Raw genomic sequence first — 21,930 nt, 5'->3', positions numbered from 1 at the left:
CAAGGTCGTACAGCAGCAGAGCGGGTATCGAGTAAAAGATGATGGAGATGATGCAAGATGGATAGACTCGTGATGGGTAAGCCAGATGGAGCGAGAAGGTGGAGGTTTGTGTGAGGACCCCTTTCACGAGCACGAGGGTGGGACCTTTGACACCTTCCCTGGCAGCCAACGCATCGAGCATCGTCCATCCATCCTCCCTCTCCTCGACGACAAAAAGCTCGTCTTTCTCTCTCTTGTTCTCTTTCACTTCTCTTTCTCTCTCTCTTTCATCAACTCCATCCCCTCTTGCTCTCTCTCCCTCTGCTCTGCACTGTGCCCCCAGCTACGTCGTAACCTCCCCCCCCCCCCCCGGCCCGCTCCATCCCCGTTTGCCACCCCTTTTCTCCTCCTCTCGCCGCCCTCCTACCATGAGCCCTCCTCATGGTGCGGGCGGCATCAGCATCCTGCCTCTAGCAGGTCTACCACGCTCAAATGGCTGGACGCGCGGCGGCCCTCTCCCTCACCCCCCAGCGCCTCCCACCATTTCCACAGAGTACGATTACGACGCCGAGTCGGACGATCCCGACGTTCTTTCCGACGACCCGGCCGAGCTCGACGATCTCACTCCTGGCACCAAGAAGCGCAAGGGTCCTGTCCCCGTGGTTCCCGGAAGCGATGCGGACATGGACTCTGGCCGCGATGGCCTCGACCGCAACCCGCCACGAGCAGCGCGCGAGGACACCGAGGGATCATTGCGCATGTCAGTAAGACGCCTTACGCGGTCAAACGGTGCCACGCTCGCTGCGCAGCGTCGTGCTTTGTTCCAGAAGCGCAAAGTCGCCCTCGTCGCGCTCTACTGTGATGCGCAGGCTGCGTATGACGCAGCGAATCCATGCCCCATCACACCAACCTCCGCCACGTCGACAGGCAAGAAAGATTCCAAGGCGTCACCGAAATCTGCGCCAAAGGGCAAGAAGGGCACATCGGGCACTGCCTCGCCGACCAAGAGCGGCGCCGCCTCGCCCGTCTTGGCTGCTCCTGCAACCCCTGCTGCGGCTCCAAAGTCTGGTCTTCCCGACGTTGCCGCATTCGAGCGCCTGCTCCCGGCTCTGGAAGACGTGGTCGTGTGGCCGCCTGACGCCCCAAGCTGGCGCGAGGGCGACGACGCCGCACGCCCTGTACCCCGCCGCACCCTCGAACGGTGGCGCACTGGCTTTGCGCAACGCAAACGCCAACGCACGGACCGCCAGCCCGTCCACCGTGGTGGCTGGATTCCAGAGGGCAGCTTTGAGCTGGACATTGCTTGCGAGGGTGAGTGTTGTTGCGTGGGCGTCACGGAGTAACGGGGTTGCGAGGCGACACGCACGCCATTCGGCGTGTGTTTCTGTCACACACCCCGGGAGTTTCCAGAATACAGGACAGCGCATTGGGCTTTTGCTCGCTCGCACCAGCTAACACCAAGCGTCGACGCGTGCGCGTACCCGCGCGCGTGAGCGTATGACGCTGCTGCGCCTTGCGGAACAGCTGCGCGCCCTGGTCCTTGCCTGCAACAAGATTCCCTCGGCGCCCGAGCCCATGAGCCCGCCGCCTTCGCCCGCGGTCGTCCTCGAGCCGCTTGCGCAGAAGCTACCCCCATCTCCGAAGAAGAACTCGAAGAAGAAGAAGAAGAAGCGTACGACGCTGGCCAACGAGGGCAACCCGCACCACGTGGACAAGTGTGAGTTGAGCGGTCTAGCTGCGACATCCTTAAGGGGCCGGCCTGCTTAATCGCTTGTGATAGCCGTGCGAAGGCGCAGGCGCAGCTCAGTATTCGAGCCGGAGCTTACCCCAGACCGCCCTTCGCGACCGATCCCGACCACGGACCCATACGAGCCGTGGCCCGGTCACTCATCTCTCCTTTTCCCACCGCCCATGCGCGTGCTTGCTGCGCGCCCGGGCGGAAAGGACCAGCGCCCCGGCGAAGACGAGTACATCTGCTGGTCGTGTCAATACGCGCTGTTCTATGGCTCGGAGGCGCTGCGCAAGCACGCGATCCGGCAGCGGCGTGCCGAGATAAAGCGGCGCGAGAAGCTCAAGGCGCGCGCGCGCGAGGTGGCAACCGGCACGCGGCCGTACCGCCCTGGCGGCGATGATGATGACGAAGACTACGACGACGAAGAGGACGAGGAGGACGATGACGACGACGATGCCTGCGAGGGGCGCTGCAGCTGCGGGCGTGCGCTGCCAAAGTGTGAAGAGGACAAGCCACCGGACAAGGACGCGGGAGGCTAGGCGGGGCTTGAGGCCCGATAGCGGCTGCCGCTTCGGGTCTCACGCGCCTAGCGCGGGGCTAGGAAGGCGGTGGAGGAGCGGGGAGTGCGTGGCGCGCAACGGCGCGGTGAGGGTCGGCGAGACGGTGGCACTGTGAGACGTAATGTGGAGGAGGTAGACGCACCATTCAGCGCGGCGGAAGGCACGAGGAGGAGGTGTGAAGCAAATCGCTTGAGACGAACGAGTCGCTCATTCATTCATCCGTTCAACAACGGCATCATTAGTCCTGTACTGTCCATAATTGAATGCATCGCATGAGACGAACGGGTCGAGGAGCATGGAGCAGCAGTTCTCGGGACTTTGGCGGCCTCGGAGGACCCGTTGCGCACCAGAAGGTGACAGAGGACAGCGGCACACATCCGCACCAACTCGTAGTCTCACCTCGCGCGCGCCAAAGCACCGCTCACCAAGACGCCAAGAGTGATCTCGGCGTCCACACTCTCAGACTCCCACCGTCCCATTCCCACATTTCACCTCCCACGTCAGTGGTAGACCCAGCCCGATCCCCATCCCCAGCTGCCAGCGCAAGTCACACCCTCCCAGCTTCCCAGACTCGCTGTGGCACACTGTGGCACACAAACTCCTCGCACTCCCATGCTGTCATATCCAGCCTCCTCGTCTCAAGCCTGCTCTCCCTCTCTCTTCAACATAAATACCCTCCCCGTCTCTCGTGTTTCCTCGCCTCTCCAATCTCTTAGCCGCGCTCCTCATTTCCTATCCTCTCATCTCCTACCACCTCATCTACCGTCTCCTCCTCTCCTGTCTCCTCATCTCTCCTTGGCCTCCTCCCCGCGCCCAACAATGCCGATCAACCGCATTTGCTATGGCGACCAGAGCGGCGAGAACGCCGGTTGTGAGTCATCTCGACCTCTGCTTCATCTCCCTCACTCCTTCGCTCTTCGTCTCCCCTCGTAATCCTCCCCGCCCGCGCTCTCTCATCGCCCTCCTCGCTCTTCCGCTCACCCTCCCTCATCGCCCTCCTCATCTCTCTTCTTGTCTTCTCACGTCCATCCTTTTCCCCTCCCCCTCCCCGCTGCACGCTCCGCCCCTCCTCCCTGTCCTCCTCTTTGCCCTCTTTCTCCATGCCGTCTCCGAGCCCTTCTCTACTCTCACTTTCGTCCTCTTTACTCACCGTCGTTTTCCTCTCACCCCCCTCCCCCCCTCTGTCCCCTTCCGCGCCCGCTTCCCCTGCTCTTGCTGCTTCGCCTCCCCCTTCCACTCCCGCTGCTCCTCGCGCTCCTACCCGCTCCCCTTGCTCTTCCTGCTCCGCCCTCGCCTCCCTTGCTCCCCCACTCACACAGCCCTCTGCTATCCCGAGCTCTGCGGCGACCTCATCCACTGGTCGTGCTACTTCTGCCACGGCGACCTGACGATCTACGCCGAGCCCGAGCCGCAGACCGCGTACGCGTCCGCGGCGCCATACGCATCTCCGTCTTCATCGTCCTACGCTGCGCCGCCCACGTCCTACGCGCCATCCTACGCGCACTATGCGCCATCATACGCGCACTACGCACCCACCAACCCAACCTACGCGGACGACACCCCCGATCCTGCCGGTGACTCACGCCAAGCCTGGGGGCCGGGGTGGGGCACGACCTGGGGCTCGCACCGCGCCGAGGCTGATGTCCCCCAAGTCTCGCAGCGCACGCAAACTCCTCTACCCACTAAGTTTTCGCACAACTCCCGACCCGCGAATACTTCGCGCGACTCACAGGATTCGCAGAACTCGCAAGAATCGCAGGAGGCGCGGGAATCGCAGGGGTCGCAAGACTCACAGGACGTGAAGGGTAAGAAGAAGAAGCGGTAAGCGAGCTTGGTCTACGGCTTTCGAGGATGGGAACAGGAGGCGGCTGTAGTTTTTTTTTTTTTTTTAATGCAGAATTGTGAACAACAGATGAGTCCCGTCATGTCAGTAGTGCACTCAGATGAGATGCACGCAAGCGTTCAAGATGTGACATTCCGATGGGTATTATCTGCGCTCCTTGACGTAGAACTGGAGCACCAGGTAGCTGGCGAAGGTGAAGACTCCGAAGACGATGCCCAACAGGGCCGTGTCGGGCCACCAGAAGGCCTGGGCGTGGAACCCGAACGAGGACAGGACTGGTGTCAGCGTGATGACGTCTGGGAACGCCTCCACACAACTCACTCGTGGCACTCGGCACCTGAATGTCGAGGCCAAACTTGTGCTCGATGAGTTGGAGGTACCGCAGCTCGTTGACGAGAAGCGCCTCATATGCGGCATGGAAGAAGGACAGGGTCAGCATCCAGCGCAGGCTTTCGGCGACGCGGTCGTAGTTCATCAGCAGTCCGGCGAAGAGAAGGCTGGAGCGTTAGGAGGCACAGGGTGTAGGCTTACTTGTAAAGCATCACGAGGGAGCCGAGGAGGTTGGCCACGCCCTGGTCCGCGACGGACACGGAAATGAAGAGCACGATCGACGCTGCAGCGAGGTTGAACAGCACGAGGATCATGATAAATTTCCAGAAGCACGAGACCTCGGGGTTGAGGCCGGCCAGGCCGTAGACAATGGAGCCAAGCACGAAGGGCGGAATGACGCGCAGTGGAAGAATGTCAAACAGGATCTTGGAAAGAAAGTAGGATCCCGGGACGTAGTAGCCGTTGGCACTGGTATTAGCCCGGCCCCAGTTTGAACAAAGCCTCACCGCTCGCGCATAAACAGCATACGCTCATTGGCAAAAATGCCCAGCGACGAGAGAGTTGAGAAGCCAAACAGTGACAAGATGAAGAGGAAGAGGCCAAGACGGTTCCTGCGCTGTCAGTTATCTTCGATTTAGGGGACTCACTGGAAACCCGGAATGTCATTTGTGACGTGGTAGAAGAAGAAGCCACACAGCAGGGCCACCACGATAGCGACGACATAGTGCGTGAACATGAGCATTGGGTTGCGGTAGAGGTTCTTGAATGCACGGCCGCTCAACAGGCGGAACTGGGTCCAGAACGTCGCCTTGTCGTATCCGCGCAGCAGGGCGATTTCCTCGCTCACATCCCGCTGGTCGTTGGGGATGCCGTCCGCCGACTCGCCCGCCTCTATGCGTGCAATCTCAGCCTCAGTGATCTTGGACCCGTCGCTCGCGCGGCAGGCAAGTACCAAAGTCGCGAGCTGTTCAGGCACAGCGTAGGGGGCGTCACGAGGGGTTGCGGTGCCAGAGGAGAACAGGCCAAGGAGGCGTGCAGCCTTCCTCTTGATTCCCACAGTCACACCCTCCACAGCACCGCCCTCCTCGAAGGCCAGCAGGTGATCTCTCCTCGAGTGCGAGGAAAAGCCAGCCTCGGCGTCGGAAGGTCCGTTGCGTGACGCGCTGGCGCTCGGACGGGCTGGCGTGTCTGTCCCACTTGCAATACCGCTTGCCATGCCACTAGCGAACCCGCTCGCGGCTCCACTCTTGCGGTGGTCACCAGCGGCCTCGACGGTTAAATCGATGAGGAAGTCAGCGATGTTGAAACCTGGAGGGCAAGGGTGTCCAATGCCCTCAAAGTGTTCCTGCGCCTTGTGGGCATCGTCAGAGTACACCATCTGACCGCGGGCCAGGAGGAGAAGGCGGTCGAAGAGTGCGACGATGTTGGACTGGGGCTGGTGGATGGTGAAGATGACGGTGCGATTGTAGTCCTTCGCGAGAGTCTTGAGCGACTCAATGACGTTGTAGGCATTGTATGAATCCAGACCAGACGTGGGTTCGTCGAGGAAGAGAATCGATGGACCAGTGACAAGTTCACACGCGATAGATACACGGCGCTTCTCACCGCCCGAAATGGACCGTTTGCCTGTTTCGCCAATGCGCGAGTCCTTGATGCCGATGATTCCCAGCTCCTCCATTGTCTCGAGGGTGCGATAAACCTTCGCCTCGTAGCTCATCTCGCGAGGAAGACGGAGCAAAGCGGAATAGAGGACCGTCTCGTACACTGTAAGAGTCGGAAGGAGGGTGTCTTCCTGGTCGACAAATCCCACTACGCGACGGAAGGTCGAGGAGTCGAGGATGCGGCCGTTCACATACACCTCGCCCGTGACGGTGCCAGTCTTAGCGCGCCGGCCGAGAATGTCGAGGAGAGTCGACTTGCCCGCTCCCGACGCGCCCATAATTGCCATGATCTCGCCTGGCCGAGTGGCTCCCGTGATGTGCGAAAGAAGCTCCTTGCCAGAGGGAAGCGTGTAAGAGATGTTGGAGAAGTGAAGAGTGGCAGGAACGTGGTCAGACATCAATTTGGCGGCCTCCTCCTCTGGGAGTTTGATGCCGGACCTGCGGCCGGGCAAGCGCTGAGCGCGGCCAGCGTACCACATGACTGGGTGTAAGCGTGTGCTAGGCATGGAATGACATACGAAGGCATGCAAGCACGAAGATGGTCGCTGCGATTGCGGCACTAAGCGCAACGAGAGCAGAGTTGTCGGGCTTGGGCGGCGGGTTGTAGCCGGGAACCTGGGTGTAGTGGACACATTCGCCCGACTCGCAGTCCAGTGTGATAGAGCGGTCGCCGAAAATGTCGTTGATGAGTTGGTTCATGGCTGGTTCTTCGAAGGTGCAACCCTTGCCCGAGATGCAATTGAAGCTTCCGGGGCCCTTGATCTCCTCGCTGAGAAAGTCGTCGATGTCTGGATGGTCAGAGAACAGTTCACTGCGACGCATGTGAACTCACTAACACTGCCGTCCTCGCCACAAAGGAAGCGGCCGGGAATGCACGCGCACTCAACCTTGTCACAGCGGTAGTGGGTCTCATTGCTTCCATCTGGGGTCAGCACACCGGGCCTGACAATGCTCTCACCATATCCCTCCTCGGCCATCCAGTCGCACTGCTCCAGCTTGCAGTAGAACGACTCGATGCGGTCGACCCAGAACTGGAATCCGCAGGTTCCCTTCTCGTCCGACGGTTCGAGCGAGTCATCGCCAAGCAGTCCGTACCGGCCATTGCCCAGCGTCGAGTTGCTCTTGGGGCCGCCAGCAGAGCAGCTGAACGTGACCTGGGGAGGCCTATTGCCGGGAATAGTGTCGATAATCTTGCGGTTGGTAACATCGCACATCTGGAAACCGCGGTCGACAGTCAGGCCGCCCTGGTAACAGGTCATCCGCATCTCGTCGTCATCATCGTCATCGTCGGAGTTATGGCCCGAAGGATCATCGAACCCGTCGACGGGGTAACGCATCTTGAACCCCTTGCACGCGCGATCGTCCTTGCAGACTGGCGTCAGGGCCATCGCGCCACATCGGCCAATACACACCATTGCAGTTGATGCCGCCCCAGCCGTCCTTGCACTTGCACAGCTCCTTGTCGGGACGGGGGAACCGCTCGTCGCCGTCCGCGAGCGAGCCACACACTGCACGTCAGAGTGACTGAGTGGAGTAACGCACATGGAGTCAGACAATCCTGGCCCCCAAAGCCGGCGGGACACCGGCATTGCCCGTCGAACTGGTTGCACTCGCCGAACTGCCCGCAGTTGAACGCCGGGAGGAGGCAGTTGAAGCATGGCGGGCAGTCGTCCTTCGGCTTGCCTGGTCGCCGCCCCGGCGGAATCTGAGATGTCAGCGAAGAAGAACGCCGGGGTTGCGGATGTGCCCCGTCTAAGCAGTGGCCACAGCAGCGCCTCGATATCTAGAGAGAAGACTTACCAGGGACGCGTTGGCGGACCAGTGCGACGCAACAGGCGATACGCCGGCCCCGCGGAGATCCGCGAGCTCGCTGCTCGGCGGTCCAGCACGCGACGCGACAGCGCCAAAGCCGGCCCTGGGGGAATCGGCGAGAGCCGATGCCGCACCGAGCACGGCGTGGAGGAGGAGCCACATGAAGTAGCCCGGGAGACGGCAGTTGTTGACAGCAAGCAGTTATAAGCCACCAACGGCGTAAGCAGCGATGTGTTGAGGATGGAGAAGGTGTAGGTTGCAGTGTGTTGTGTGGACGTATGGGGAGTGAGGAGTGGCGAGAGGCGCGAGGAGGCGTTGGAGGCCGACTGCGACCGGGCCGATGACGTTTGCACGTGGCCACTTGATAGGTCAGGAACTAATGCGCGTCATTATCAGACTAAAATTCATTTCGTTATTGCCCCACTCCTTGAGTATTGTTTACCTACATTCAGTCCTCTACCCCGCTTGTCAATGCGTCACATCCGCGATACACATAAATATGCACCTCCAGAGCTACACAAATACAAACATGCACATTAATCGAGATCGATCATATCCGGGCTGGGATCCCGGCACGTCTTGTGTCTCTTGTTCAGCGCGGTGCGATCCACCGGCTTCCTAAGCGACGCAATGAGGGCCGCGCGCCGAGCCGACTGCTCTGGCTGGCGGCTCGGGTCGAAACCAATAGCGGTGATCGCGGCAGGCGAGAAAACCTGGCGCCGCGCGGGCGCTGCTTCCCCCACCTCCCCCGCGCCCGCCTTGGCGCGCCCGCGCTCCGCCTCGGCTGCACGCAAATACTTCGCGCCGGGCGAGTTATCGTCCGTGCGCTCAAGAATGCGGGCGAGCGACGCGCGCGCCGCGGCCTGCTCTTCGCGCCGCCGCTTCGCCGATGGTGCTTGCACGGGCGCGGGGCCACGCTGGCCTGTGCGCACGACCTTGCCTGCGCCGAGGACGTATGTCGCGCCGCTGTCCTCGCCGCGCGGAGTGGCGCGGACACCGGCACGGTTGTCGGACCGATACATGCCTTCCAGCGCCGACGTGGCGGAGGCGAGCTCGCCGCGGCCCGCGCGCCCGCGCTTCAGTTCCTCCACTTGATGATGCTCGCACAAGTCGTCTTGTCGCGTATCGACCCATGTGCTGCACTGCGTGCCGTCGCGCTTGCGCGCTGCACAGCGGCCTACATCTTGCGCATGCCCGATGTACGTGATGGAAGTCGCAGATGTCGGGTTAAGTGCAAGAGGGAGGGAGAGGGGATGAGGAGTAGCACCAGACTGCTGTTAGCTAGAGATGCTGCTCGATGCCTACCTTAAGGGGACGGAGGATACGGGGGTTGACAATGGCGATGACGCTGCCCACAGCCAAGTTTGACCACTTCTCATAGGCGCCGCCGGAGCCACCACGATATGACGGTTCGCCGCCTTTGCGATGTGTCACGTCGGCCTCAAAGAGGAGGAGCTGGAAGCGCGCGTCACCTTCAGCCTTACCGCTCCGCGACCGGGACGGGAGCGAGACAAGTGTGATGCTGATGTACTTGCGTGGTGCTCGCTTCTCGTAGACCTGGGCCTTGGCCTTGGCCTTCCCCTTCCCCTTGGAAGCCGTCTTTGATGGGCGCCGAATTTCCTCCTGCTCCTCAAAGTCAACGTCGTCCCCTGCGTCTCCTGCCTTTCCCCCGCTCGCACGCACATCGCTGCGCTCGGCGACGACCGCGATCGTCGCCCACTCCTTGTTCACCGGCACATTGTACGTCGCGCCGTCACGATTCAGACGAGCAAGCGAGTACACGCGCAATGGGTCGAGGTAGTATCGTCTCCGTAGGAGGTCTTGAACCTCGGCATGGGGCATGGCCCGCTTTCTGCAGTCAGCTAGCACGTCTCGGCACTAACGACAAGCGGATCCCAGAGTTGGGCTCGAGTGCTCGCCACTCGGCCCCGCCGTCGGGGTCGAGCCCGAACTCTCCGGGTCCTATACGGAGCCCAGTGGGCGCAGTATGGTGCTCAATGCGCTCTTCGCCGTCATCTGTACGTCGCCGTGCAAGGGCAGCGGCAAAATTGCTCTGTGACGAGGGCAGCGAAGGAAGCGACACGTTCTGGGGGCGAGATGGTCCCGCGCGCGCGGAGGAGAACTTGGGCTGTGAGGGGGCTTCTGGAAGCTCATAATCAATCGCCGATGCTGGGTGTGAGCTTGCCGCAGCATGCGCGTAAGACGTACGCTTCGCCTTGGTGGGAGTGCTCTGGATGAGGACTTTTGCTGCCTCTCTGTCACGCTCGCGCGCCTCTGCCTCAGCTTTAGCAAGACGTGCTTTCTTGAGTGCCTCGAGTTGTGCAATTTGCACGTCGAGGTCGTCCAAGTCGAGGTGCGACATGGCGAGCAGGAGTGGAAGAGGAGGAGTTTGGAAGAGATGGATATGAGACGACGCGCAACATGACAGTCGCGTCCATGGCTCGGTGCCTGGCAATATCGATGCGTGCCTTGAAACGTGGGTTTCACCCCCTTTTCCCCTGTGCCCCTCTTGGCGTCACGTGTCAGGTTGCTAACTTGGAGCTGCACTTGCAGGACATGTTGACGACGAGTGCAAGCCGCAGTCGGCCTCTTCGTTCCTCAACATCACAACATTTCCGCATATTCTCATCATGAAGCCACGAGATCCGTCACGCACATCTACACCCCGTCTAGACCTCGCTCCCGATGCCTCCTCCCACACACGCATGAACGGTAGCGCCTCGCCCAGCGCAGGAGGCAGCCGATTCGCGACCCCTCGCATGTCTGGCGATGAGGACCGCGACTCCGAGCGCGACTCTGAAGACGCGATGCGCGACGCCATCAGAGATGACGATGATCGTGGCATCGAGGAAACACTCGAGCGCCTCGGCTTTGGTGAGTACCAGCGCTGGGGCCACCGATGTGGCTTGGTATGCTGCCGGACCGGTGCGCCGTGCACGCTGCCCTCACCTCTGCGCGCCACCGTCTGCGCAGTCGGCCTGCTTATCTTGGCATATCTATCTCTCGCTTGCTCTCCGCTTTCCGTCCGGGGGACTCTGCTGATCCGCAGGCGCGTACCAATGGCGTCTCTTCGCGCTCTGTGGCTGTGGATGGATGAGCGATAACAGCGCCCTGCAATGTATTGCTGTCGTGCTGCCTCGTGTTCGCGTACACTTCAATTTGGGCAGCGAGATCGCGGGATTGCTCAGCGCCAGCATGATGGCCGGGGTAAGTGGCGCGGACGCTGGCACGGCATCACTGACTCGTCGCGCTGATACCAGATGATGCTCGGCGCCGTAGGGTGGGGCGTGGTCTCCGACATTCTCGGTCGCGCTCTTCCTTTCCACGCCACACTTCTCCTCACGGCCGTCTTCGGTATCGCTGCCAGCTTTGCACCAAACTTCTGGGTGCTGTGCATCTGCATGTTTTTCTTGGGCACTGCTGTGGGGTGAGACCATGCGTCACAGCTTCGCGCTAACGTGCAGTGGCTCGATGCCGACGGACGGAACCCTCTTTCTTGAGAACCTCCCACATTCCAAGCAGTACCTTCTGACTCTGCTGTCCGTCTTCTTCTCCTTTGGAGCAGTCTTGTCTTCGGTCGTTGGATACTTCCTACTTCCGTCTGCGAGTTGTCGCGATCACGACTCATGCGACTTTGAAAATGGCGCAAACAATGGGTGGCGCCACGTCCTCTTCACTTTGGGGGCTATCGTGTGTGCGCCGTGTATCCTGTTTCTGACGACAGAACCTCGGGTGCGCCATTGCTCGCAGCCTCCTCTTCCGTCTGCACGAGTCTCCGCGATACCTCGTCTCCTCGGGGCGCGGCAAGGAGGCTGTGGTTGTTTTGCAGGCTATCGCCGATTTCAACCAGCACTCTATGGACATTGACCATAACGACGTGCGACCCTCGCAAGCGGCTGGAGACTCTGGCGTATCGGCTCTCTCGAACTTGTCCGGCGCCGAGGAGGCTCGCGCCCTAATCCCTCCTTCAGAAGATCCGATCATGTCGCCCCCGGCCTCTCCCATGGCGCCCTTGAGCCCGCATTCCTCGCGGTCGCCGCTCACACCGCGCTCGCGTAGTAACAGGCGCGGCGGGCGGTCCAAACCCAAGTTTGACTGGCTGCACGACTGGCAGAAGCAAATGGCTAAGCTGTTCTCGCCTCGATGGCGTAGGACAGTTATCTTGATGTGGATTATTTGGGGCTTGATGGCGTTTGGTAAGGCAACGCTTGAGTCCTGATTACTGACACCAGCCTACACCATGTTTAACGTGTGGCTGCCGAGCGTGCTCGAGAGTCGCCAAGGGGATGGAGACAACGCTATTGAGGGTGCTCTGAAGGAGTATGTTCTGTACGCCGCCGCTGGCTGCCCTGGATCGGTAGTGAGTGACAATGACTCATTGACGAACAAGACTTTGCTAACTCGTCTCAGATGGGAGCATGGATGATCCAGACCAAACTAGGCCGCCGCAAAAGCCTGGCAGTGTGCACGCTCGGCACGGGCGCCGCCATGCTGGCCTTCATCCGCGTGCGCTCGAAGACAGCGAGCACAGTAAGCTCCATGTTCATCTCTCTCGCCGGTACAGCCATGTACGCGGTTCTCTGTGAGTCTCAACCGTCGCCGAGTCCGAGCGCGACAGACACTGACCGCAGACGGCATGACCCCCGAAACGTTCGGAACGAGCATCCGCGGAACAGCGTGCGGTACGTCGGCGGCGCTGTCGCGTCTCGCAGGCGTCATTGCGCCCGTTGTCGCGGGCGTGCTACTGGCGATCCAGCCGACGTTGCCGTTGATCGTGACGACCGCGGTCTACGGCGTCACAGCGTTCTGCGCGCTCCTGCTCCCGAAGAGCCACAGTTCGCGTGGGGCAAGCGGCGGACTGATGCATTAGAGGGGCGCAATTCCGACATCACTGTATCGATATGCAATACACAGAGTACATGAACATGACAGACGTGCCAGGTATGCCATGGCGCGCGTTATCGTGGGCGAGAGGACAAGGCGCGGACGAGACACTCACGTCGATCGTAACCAGGCGAGGGGTAACATGGACTGCACGTTCAAAAGGGCGATGCCTCTCGCCACCACGCTTTGCATGCGCGATGGCTGAGTTAATCACCCGCATCACTGCACGACTGCAAGCTACACGCCACAAGCTGCGATGTTTGGATCTACGCACAGGCCACCTCCATCATCAGAGAAAGGGGGAGAGGCTGGCGGGCACAGACCAGGCGACGCGCCAGAATGGGAATTGGGTCACAACAACAATCATTCTTCTTTCCCTCTTCTCATCCATTCTCTACTTCTAACTCCTCCCTCTCGCTTTTTCACATCTTCACTATTCTTCACTCCTCACTCTCTACTCATACTGCCTAGCAGCTCACCGAACATTGCGCACCCCCCAACATGGCACCCACTGCAAAGCCCAGCAAAGTACGCACACGTCCTCATCACGGCGACGCCTGGCGCCACCTTCCTCCACTCCGCTGATGCAACAGGAGACCACCCGTCCCAAGTCGTCCCGCCAAGCCGATGCTAAGGCCAAGGCTGACAAAGCCGCCACCGAGGCTAGCAAGGTCAAAGACAAGGTAGCCAAGAAGGCCGCGTCCTCCAAGAAGGCGGAGAAGGCAGATAAGGCGGACAAGACAGACAAGGCGGACAAGGTCGAGTCCAAGACCCGCGCGACCAGGGCGTCCAAGGAGACCAAGGCCGACAAGAAGTCCGACAAGGACAAGCCAGCCAAGGCGACAAAGGAGAAGGCCACTCGCTCCAATACAGACAAGGCGGAGAGCAGCAAGGCCAAGGTCAAGAGCAAGGAGAAGGATGCCGCGGCGCCGAAGGAGAAACGCACCAAGGCCATCAGGCCTCCTACGGCCAAGGCTGCTGGTGAGGACTTCATTGTGTCCGCCCAGGCGATCCAGATCGTCGTGGCCGACCTCAAGTTTTCGGCGGAGCCCAAGGTGTTCAACACTCGGTAAGTCGTATGCCGCTACCTGGATTGACTTGAGCTCGCATGGTTGGTCTGCTAGCAAGCATGGTAAGATCAACGGCAAAGACGTCATGGTATGTCTTGTCTGCGTCGCTCCTGATCCTAGATCACTGTTAACATTACCGTCAAAGGCAGCAAGAAAGCCGCGGAGGCGGAGATTGCGGACGAGGCCAATGTCGGGGACGATGCTGAGGACAATCTCAATGGCGCCGCTGCCGATGAGTATGCAGCCGACGACGAGAGCGACCGCAATGAGCCAGGCAATGATGTGAAGGAGGCTGAGGATGATGATCTTGACGAGCACGACTCAATGGAGTCTGGGGAGCCTGAAATGGACGGCGACGCTCTGCGCATCCGTGCGACCCCGAGTGATTCTGAGGCGGACAACAAGGAGACATCCGACGAGGCGGAGGAGGAGTACGAGGAGGACAATCGGACTCCACGCTGCGCTCCTACCCAACACTTCCGCTCTGTTTCTAGCAACGAGTCCAATGCGCCTCCCTCTAGCGCCTCCCGCGCCCCAACCCCAGTCCTTATTGAGGCCAAGACCCGAACAGTCAAGCGGTCCGCGAGCGCGATATCGAAGTCATCGAAGAAGGGCGCGACCCGCAAGCCGAGTAGCCGCGCGGCGAAGAAGCGCCGCTCGGCCAGCCCCGAGTAAAGTGCCCCAAGTATTGTGCTCTGCGTGCAGCAAAGGCTGCACCGCCATTATATTTGTGATGTAACCTTTCGTTTCATGTCTAGAAGACCAACACTGACTCGCAGTGACATTATACATGCCGACCCACATAGTCCCTCAAAGTCCTAACCCGAACTTGCAGTCGAAATCTCCACTATTGACTCCCTTGCCGTCCCCGTCCGCGCTCGTTGGCCAGCTTACTGTCACCATCACTGATGCTGGAGCGAGCGCTGCCGGCCTCGGCACGCGCGGCTGCCTCCGCTTGCTGGGCAAAGATGCTCTGCCGCATACGCGACTCGAGCTCGGAGATCTGCCATCCACACGCGCACCACTCCCACCCCGGCAGCCCGGTCGGCATGTCGTCCGTGGGACCAGGAATGCGGTCCTTCTCATGCGAGCCGTACGTGGGCAGGTCAAGGACGGCGGGGACGAGACAGCACGAGGGCACGGATACGGGGCGCGAGACGCGCAGCAACCGCAGCCCGCCGAATGTGGGGTGGCTCATTTTCTTGCCGGTATCGTCCTCTCCCCAGACGCTAAACGCGACCTCGAGGGTCATGGTGTGGCTCACGCTGATGGGTGTCACGACGCCGTCGACGGTGCTGGGGCGCGCGACGTTGTCGTTGGGCATCCGGACCTTGTTGTCGATTGTGATTTCGCCTCCCTCACGCTTGCCCCGCGCATCCTTGCCGCGCCAGATGGCCGGGTGCCGCAAGTCCGGGTAGTAGTATCCCTCTGGGGGACGCTTGCCTTCGGCGAAGATGGTGAAGGTGCGGACGAACTCGTGCGGCGTGGCGTCGGGGTCGCGCGGCGACACGATGCTGTGCGTCTGGTTCAGCAGGAGGGAGATGGAGAAGACGGTCGTCGCGGGCGAGATGTTGCTTAGGTGGAAGTTGAAGGAGAGGAGCGCGCCGATACACCACACGTCCGAGAGCATGCGCCAGCTCCACACGCCCAGGCCGGGGACGTAGCCGCTCGCGTGGTCCGCGAGCTCGTTCACCCCGCCCAACGGGTTCGGGTTGTACACGATCATGCAGTTGCGCTTGGCGATGTGCGTACCCGTGATCCAGTCTGGCGTGGGCGTGTCCGCGAGCGACAGCTGCGCCATGCTGTCGTCGTAACTCGGCACGTGGGGAAGCACGACCTCCTCCTCGCGCGTGATCGAGAGGTTGTGTGCGCCGCTCACGTGCGCCGGGTTCGGGCGCGGCGACGCCGAGCGCACAGGCGACGCCGAGCGGCTCGGCACAGGCGATGTCCCCGGCGAGCGGAAAGGGAAGCCTGGCGTCGGCGACGCGAGGTTGTTGAGCGCCGCAGTGATGTTCGCGCCGCACGCTGGGCCCGCTGGCCCCGGCGCGTGCCCCGAAGCCGCTGCCGACCCGGACGCGCCTGCGGCAAGGGCTTGGGACCGGATGGCGCCGCTGAAGCTCGCGTTGCGCGGCACGGGGGAGAGCGGGGGCGACGCGGCGGGCGACGAGCCGCGCGACGACGGGGGCGGCCGCGACGCGCTCCGCCCGCCCTTGCGCAGCCCGAAGAGCGAGTTGCTTGACGCAGAGCGCACCATCCCGTGCGGGTCAGGCAGGCCCTCGACCTCGGCGTACAGCACATGGCTGATGACGCCGTTGGTGTGCCAGTCGTGGCTGGCCAGGTCGGCGGGCACGATGATCGTAAAGTCGAATCTGGGTCAGCACAGCCGAGTCACGCCTTACCGCTGCAGCCCCTCCTCGAGCCATATCCCGTCGCCCGTGCTCCCGATGATCTCGACTTTGCGCTCAAACAGCACATCCTCCTCGAACCGCCGCCCCTGCCCCAAGTCGAGCGTGATCACGGTGCGCAGGCCCACGCGGATGCTCTTGCACCGCCGCGCGCCGCCGGGCGGCAGCGTGACTTCGAGCTCGCCGCGGAAGGGGAAGTCGTTGCGCGGCGGCGCTTCCGTGTCGGTCGCGAGCGGCGGCTCGGGCGCAGGCAGATATATCACGCCCCAGTTGGGCACCACGAGCTTGAGCTTGATCTGCGAGTCCGCGCTCGTCGCTGTCGCCAGCGAGCCGCGCAGCGGCGGGTGGATTTTGCCCTTGCCGCCTCCCGCGAGGAAGCGGAGCATGGACATGGCGGCGGGAGGGGTGGCGGTGTGGTCGGGAGGGAGGTGGTCGCGAAGGCCGCGGCAGAAATGATCGCCGGAACACGGGCGGAACGAGTAGCCAGTCGTGCGGAGGCTGTCACTCAGTGCTTTCAACAAGAAGTTGTTTGCGAGTGTGGGTTTAGAGCAGAAAGTGATGAGGAGACGGAAAGGCACTCCGGCCTTGTCGTCAAGAGTTGCCCGCGGCCCGTGGAGCCGCTGAAATGGTTGCGGGAGCCAAGGTTGTTGATGAGCTCATCCACCCGGAAATTTCGTAATCTTACATCCGGAGCGGGAATGCCGCGACTAAGCGCGATTTGGACGGCCCGGACCGACGCCGGCGATCTGCCGAGGTCCTTAACTCTGGGCAGCCCGTATGGGCCAGGAAGCTCATGATCAGGTGCAGGCTACACGGGTCGACGCCTCCGAGCCTGCTCAGGTCATTCATCGAGTCAACTCCTTGTCAAGCGCTCACCAATTTCCGGCTGCAGGCCCTTCCAGACCAACTGCCACCATCACCCATATCTGCTTTCATTGGCTAATTTACATGCATGCAATATGTCTACTAAACCACCACCTGCACCCGCTCCATGAATTTGAACAGGCTGCCCATGTTGACAAACCGCCGCCCGTTGCAGTCGAGATACTTGTCGACTACACCTAGAGCGGACGCAAGCCCTGCCGCGTTGGACGCGACGAGGGCGCGCACGTCGTCGAAGCGCGCGCCGCCCCGCGCCGCCGCCAGCGCCTTGTCGCTGTCAAACAGGTTGCGCAGGTACAGCAGCTGGTTGTACAGCGCGAGGTCCGAGTACTCGAGATGCACAACGCCCTTGCACCCAGGCTTGCTGAATCCCAAACACCGGCGGCCGTACACGCTCATTGCGCGCGTGCGGGCCCCGCAGTCGTCTGCGTCGCACACCGCCCAGCCGAGGTAGTACTTGGAGATGAAGCTGCGCACAGCGGTTTCCAGCTGCAGCGCGACGCTCGGGAAGGGGACCGAGGCCGAGCACGACAGGCACACGATGCCGTGGCGGCGCAGCGTGGCGCCTTCCGGCTCCTCGGCGTCAGAAGCGATGCCTTCAAATGCGAACGTCGCGTCGCACGAGCCGCAGCGGAGAGCGAACGGCACCGCGTCCTTGAACCGTTCCTTGTCCGGGATCTGGCTCTCAAAGCGGTGGAATGTGCGCTCGGCCACCTCATGCGAAGAGGTGGTGTATCGTGCTGGGTCAAGACCAAGGCATTCCGCCAGGCGTGCGCGCTCTGTCCCCTCAATGTTCTCACACAGACGCAGCACTGGCTGCAAAACCTGTGCGTCGAGGTAGAGGTCGTAGTCGATCTTCAGCTCGCTGCCCTGTCGCCGCAAATCGTCAGGATGGAATGCGCGGTCAGCCTGCGCGCTGCGCGCCGCCTTGCCATCCGTCCCCACACAAAGGATGTACGGGACGACGTCATGAGCGCGCACAGTCGCTCCCTTCGACTTCATGCGCAGCGCGACCTGGACATGTGGCTGGCTCTTCTTGTCTGGGTAGTCCTCCGGGTTCTTGCCCAGTCGTTTGAAGATGATAAAGTCCTCGAGCGGCACCCCGCCGGAGCGCACCGTTTCTCCAAGCTGCGTAAGGTATTCGTGGATGTTGGCAATGACGTTCTCGGTCGCCTCGCCGCTGAGGACTTCTTTGAGCACAGCAGAAGATGCGTCCTTTGACAGCTTGGAGAACTCGCGACGCTTCATATCGAGACCCTTCACTTCGGTTGAGCGCTCGCCCGCCTCGTCAATCTTGACAGCGGCGTACTTCTTCTTATTGAGGAGGAGCACGCGCTCAAACGTCGCGTCCAGGTCAATCTCGAGCAGCTTGTACCGCTCGTTAACCGCCACCTTGAACTCGTTTGCGATTTTTAGCGCCTCAGGGTATGTTGTGACGTTTGAGTTGACAAAAACCGAGTCGGTGTCACCATACACAACATCGAGCGAGAGCGACTCGGCGAGCTCGCGAGTGTGCGTAAGAATCTCACGACCCTTGAAGGTGGTGAGGGCGGCGAGCGGCCGCGAGGAGAACCGCGATCCGGCGAAACCAAGACAGCCGTACATGGAGTTGGCAGTGAGCTTGAGCGCCTGCTGTTTGATGTCCCACTGCTGGAGCTTGGCTGCGGCTGCATGCTTGTCCTTCATGAGACCTTTCACTTGGCGACGGCGCTGAACGAGCGTGGCAATGATGCGCGGAAGCACGCCCTGCGCGGTGTCGCTAGGCGGCACGTCGGGGATCTTCTCCTCCTCGCTGTCCTCAACGTCCGCGCGTTCGACGGTTGTGAAGTCAATGTTGTACTCCTGGATGATGGATGGGTACAGCGAGTTGAAGTCCATGACAAGGATGTATGTGTCCCACAGCCCACGCTTCGGCTCAAAGACGAGACCACCAGCGTACTTGGCCTTGCCGCGCTTGTGACCTGCATTGACCTCTTCCTCCTCGCCGTCGTCGTTGATAATCTTCACCTTGTTCTGCTTGAACGTCTTGTCCGGGCAGACGTATTTAAGTCGGTGGAATTCGTGGAGCAGAATGAACTCGTTGCGCACGGCACGACCGCCATTGAGCGTTAGGTTCCAGGAATTACCCGCAAGGTTGGTAAGCTGCTTCGTCAGAGGAAGGAGCTGGACGCGCGACGCGATCGCCATCTGGAAGAACGCGTCGACCTCGGCCAGACGAATGTACTGGATGAGCTTGTCGGGTGTGCTGAGGGTGTGGTCGAAGTAGGTGTGTGTGTCTTCTGGGTCGACGTCCTCGCGGGTAACCTTTAGATGTGTCGAGACCATTTCAGTCAAAGACCAAGTCGTCGACGAGATCATGCCCTTGGCCGCGTCGCTGGACAAGTCGGCTACAAGGCGACCAGCGAGCAGGCGCACATTGGAACCCGCCTTGCTAATCTGGAAACCCTTACGGCGGAAACGACCGATACGGCTCCAGTGGTCCGCCTTCAGCTCCTTCAGGCGGTAAAGAAGCGCCTCAAACGTGTTTCCGAGGAAGTTGTGGCCGACAAGGACATCGGGGTCATGTCGCTGGATGGTCGCGAGGAGAGAGTTGAGCAGCGCACGCTCCGCCTTGACGGCTTGGAATCTCGAGCGCTCAGTTTTCGCGCGTTCCTCCAAGCCAGGCGGGAACTTCTCGATCGGGCGCACGATGGTTGTCAGTGACGAGGGCTGGCTATCGGGCGGCGTAGGGTCCTCGATGTTGACATTTTCCCATGTGCGTGTCGTCGCTATGAGAATCTCGGTCTTGTTCTCGCGGTGATTGACGATCGTGCGGAGCGCAATGCTCATCATCGTAAGCGGAGGCATCTCCTTCGGCGCGGAGGGGTCATCCTCGTCCACAGGGTTGACGCTCTTTGGATCCTTGACTGTGAACTCGATCTTGGCCCACGTCGCCGCCTTTGCAGACAGCTCCGGCCCGTCGATCTTGAGCCAGCAGGGGCCCATGATACGTCGCTTGAGCACGAGCAACTCAAAGGCGCTCGTGTTGGAGCCGAAGACGTGCGAGAAGGTAGCACCAGTGGTCCCTTGGGGGATCTCGGGCTGGTTGTAGGGGTAGACCACCTTCATCCACTCGCTCTCGCCATGCTCGACGGTGTGGTCTTCGAACGCGTACTTGCGGGTAACAAACTTGGCACGCCACTCCTCGATGCCGTGCTTGTTGCGTAGGTTGTCAAACTCCTGGTACACATCGTCCTGCGAAACCTCGAGGTGGGTCTCGCGACCTCCGGCTGACGTCAGCAAAAATGCGCCCGTGTCACTCACCAAAGCGTTTAACACGCGGCTTCACGAAGAGATTGCGCTGAATGCCCTGCACGCTCACACATGCGCTAACGTACTTGCCTGACTGGCGATCAAGGACTTTGCCAATGAGGTGAACAACACCGTCTTGCTCTTGAAAGTCGAGCCAGAAGATGTTGAGCGAATCATCCTTCTCGAGGACGTTCTCGGCCTTGGTAGAGCCCTGGGGCACACGTACGGCGTCAAGGTCCGAGTTGTCCGCGAGGGCTGCTTGGACGCTCTGCCAATGTGCGCGTTCTGGGGCAGGCTTGCGGATGAACGCAGGTTTCTTCCTCTCGACCTCCGGCTCCAGTTCCATCTGCGGCTCTGGTGTGGGCTCCTTCTTGACATGCTTAACGGCGGTGGAGTTGACCATGCGGCGCCGAGCGGCGCTTGGTGCGGCACCAGTACGTCGCGCTGCCGGCTTGACGGCCATCTCCTCGTCGTCGTCATCAACCGGCTCGGGCTTGATGACAATGTCGTCGTCCACGTCCATTGCGTTTCCGAAGTCGACGCCTTCTTCATCTGACAGCGGCTCAGGCTTGATAGTCGCGTCTGAGATACGCGGCTTCTTGCTCATCTGACCGCGCAACGGGTCCCACGCCTCGTCATCGCTGTTGTCCCCGTATCGCTTGCGCACGCTGCCAGATGAGAAGAAACTTGAGCTCGAGCTAGGAGCGACCGGAGAACTCGAGGGGTAGTCGGGAGATGAGCGGCGGCGACGGGAGGGCTCTGCCGTGACGGTGGATAGAAGAGACGCCATGAAGTCGTCCTCATTCACGGTGGGCTTAGCTGGTCGGTACGCGGCAGCGGACGCCGCTGGACGTGCATAGTCTGACAGTGCGGACTTGGCCTTCGGCTTTGGCTTGGCTTTCGGTGCCGCCTTCGCGCCGCTCTTCTCAGCCTTCGCGCGCGCCTTCTCGCGCTTCAGTTTACGCGCTGGTGTCAGATTGCACCCCCAACAATGCTTACCCTTGCGGTACTCCTCGTCCTCGCCTTCGAACGCGTCCTCGTCCTCACTCTCCTCCTCGTCCTCGCCGCCGCCCCAGTCGTCCATCCCATTCTCGACGTATCCGCTCCCATCGTCATCAATGATGAAGTCGTCTTGCTCGAGACGCGATCCCACGATCGAGCGGTACTGCTCGTCCGTGACCTCGTCGTAAAGTTCCGCGTCTCCGGCCTGAATGTCAGCCAACGCCAGAAGGGCACATACCTTCCACTGGGAGAGACGTCCGCCCTTCTCACGCGCCTCACGAAGCGCAGCAAGGCGATCAGACTTGGGTCCGCCTCGTGGTGGCATACTGGTGTGTGTGTGGCGGTGAGGTGAGAAATCAAACGGACAAGGGATACGCGCGAGACCAACATTGCAGGCGCGTCAACTCGACGCGTCGCACCACGTGGCCAAGTTGATGCCGCTCGACGTCATGGGTTGAAACGCCAGTGTTTTTGCTTCA

At 61.1% G+C, this 21,930-nt stretch overlaps 10 protein-coding genes across 10 annotated transcripts; 5 read left to right on the top strand and 5 right to left on the bottom strand.

The window, feature by feature from the left end:
- Window positions 1–407: 407 nt before the first annotated feature.
- On the top strand, window positions 408–2,250 carry COLE_00070 (uncharacterized protein; the record flags this gene model as incomplete). Its single annotated transcript, XM_018422388.2, has 3 exons — window positions 408–1,290; window positions 1,442–1,696; window positions 1,811–2,250. The coding sequence occupies 3 exons, from the start codon at window positions 408–410 to the stop codon at window positions 2,248–2,250; spliced, it is 1,578 nt and encodes a 525-aa protein (XP_018281099.1).
- Window positions 2,251–2,534: 284 nt separating this feature from the next.
- Window positions 2,535–2,987, top strand: COLE_00069 (uncharacterized protein; the record flags this gene model as incomplete). The annotated part of the gene is made up of 1 exon (XM_018419269.2): window positions 2,535–2,987. The coding sequence occupies one exon, from the start codon at window positions 2,535–2,537 to the stop codon at window positions 2,985–2,987; it is 453 nt and encodes a 150-aa protein (XP_018281100.1).
- Window positions 2,988–3,112: 125 nt separating this feature from the next.
- COLE_00068 (uncharacterized protein) lies at window positions 3,113–4,096 on the top strand (the record flags this gene model as incomplete). Its single annotated transcript, XM_065626055.1, has 1 exon — window positions 3,113–4,096. One exon carries the CDS (start codon window positions 3,113–3,115, stop codon window positions 4,094–4,096), a length of 984 nt encoding a protein of 327 aa, XP_065482549.1.
- Window positions 4,097–4,258: 162 nt separating this feature from the next.
- Window positions 4,259–8,079, bottom strand: COLE_00067 (uncharacterized protein; the record flags this gene model as incomplete). Its single annotated transcript, XM_018422389.2, has 11 exons — window positions 4,259–4,389; window positions 4,436–4,611; window positions 4,646–4,912; window positions 4,951–5,055; window positions 5,092–6,586; window positions 6,624–6,893; window positions 6,938–7,027; window positions 7,064–7,477; window positions 7,518–7,613; window positions 7,648–7,810; window positions 7,906–8,079. The coding sequence occupies 11 exons, from the start codon at window positions 8,077–8,079 to the stop codon at window positions 4,259–4,261; spliced, it is 3,381 nt and encodes a 1,126-aa protein (XP_018281102.1).
- Window positions 8,080–8,453: 374 nt separating this feature from the next.
- COLE_00066 (uncharacterized protein) lies at window positions 8,454–10,279 on the bottom strand (the record flags this gene model as incomplete). The annotated part of the gene is made up of 4 exons (XM_018419271.2): window positions 8,454–9,188; window positions 9,223–9,769; window positions 9,801–10,086; window positions 10,126–10,279. The coding sequence occupies 4 exons, from the start codon at window positions 10,277–10,279 to the stop codon at window positions 8,454–8,456; spliced, it is 1,722 nt and encodes a 573-aa protein (XP_018281103.1).
- A 445-nt stretch (window positions 10,280–10,724) lies between these two features.
- On the top strand, window positions 10,725–12,787 carry COLE_00065 (uncharacterized protein; the record flags this gene model as incomplete). The annotated part of the gene is made up of 8 exons (XM_018420243.1): window positions 10,725–10,791; window positions 10,967–11,124; window positions 11,178–11,344; window positions 11,382–11,607; window positions 11,642–12,113; window positions 12,150–12,277; window positions 12,328–12,499; window positions 12,549–12,787. The coding sequence occupies 8 exons, from the start codon at window positions 10,725–10,727 to the stop codon at window positions 12,785–12,787; spliced, it is 1,629 nt and encodes a 542-aa protein (XP_018281104.1).
- Window positions 12,788–13,302: 515 nt separating this feature from the next.
- On the top strand, window positions 13,303–14,546 carry COLE_00064 (uncharacterized protein; the record flags this gene model as incomplete). The annotated part of the gene is made up of 4 exons (XM_018422390.2): window positions 13,303–13,329; window positions 13,395–13,870; window positions 13,905–13,959; window positions 13,992–14,546. The coding sequence occupies 4 exons, from the start codon at window positions 13,303–13,305 to the stop codon at window positions 14,544–14,546; spliced, it is 1,113 nt and encodes a 370-aa protein (XP_018281105.1).
- Window positions 14,547–14,718: 172 nt separating this feature from the next.
- COLE_00063 (uncharacterized protein) lies at window positions 14,719–16,662 on the bottom strand (the record flags this gene model as incomplete). The annotated part of the gene is made up of 3 exons (XM_065626054.1): window positions 14,719–15,822; window positions 15,994–16,240; window positions 16,271–16,662. 3 exons carry the CDS (start codon window positions 16,660–16,662, stop codon window positions 14,719–14,721), a joined length of 1,743 nt encoding a protein of 580 aa, XP_065482548.1.
- A 295-nt stretch (window positions 16,663–16,957) lies between these two features.
- COLE_00062 (uncharacterized protein) lies at window positions 16,958–17,125 on the bottom strand (the record flags this gene model as incomplete). Its single annotated transcript, XM_018422391.2, has 1 exon — window positions 16,958–17,125. One exon carries the CDS (start codon window positions 17,123–17,125, stop codon window positions 16,958–16,960), a length of 168 nt encoding a protein of 55 aa, XP_018281107.1.
- A 117-nt stretch (window positions 17,126–17,242) lies between these two features.
- COLE_00061 (uncharacterized protein) lies at window positions 17,243–21,776 on the bottom strand (the record flags this gene model as incomplete). Its single annotated transcript, XM_018426462.2, has 4 exons — window positions 17,243–20,427; window positions 20,462–21,415; window positions 21,449–21,656; window positions 21,690–21,776. 4 exons carry the CDS (start codon window positions 21,774–21,776, stop codon window positions 17,243–17,245), a joined length of 4,434 nt encoding a protein of 1,477 aa, XP_018281108.1.
- Window positions 21,777–21,930: the final 154 nt, after the last annotated feature.

This window comes from Cutaneotrichosporon oleaginosum (genome assembly GCF_008065305.1).
Source record: "Cutaneotrichosporon oleaginosum strain ATCC 20508 chromosome Unknown ATCC20508_contig01, whole genome shotgun sequence".
Classification (NCBI taxonomy): domain Eukaryota; kingdom Fungi; phylum Basidiomycota; class Tremellomycetes; order Trichosporonales; family Trichosporonaceae; genus Cutaneotrichosporon; species Cutaneotrichosporon oleaginosum.
Note: the sequence above shows the minus strand (reverse complement) of the source record. Positions and strands in the feature narration are given on the sequence as shown.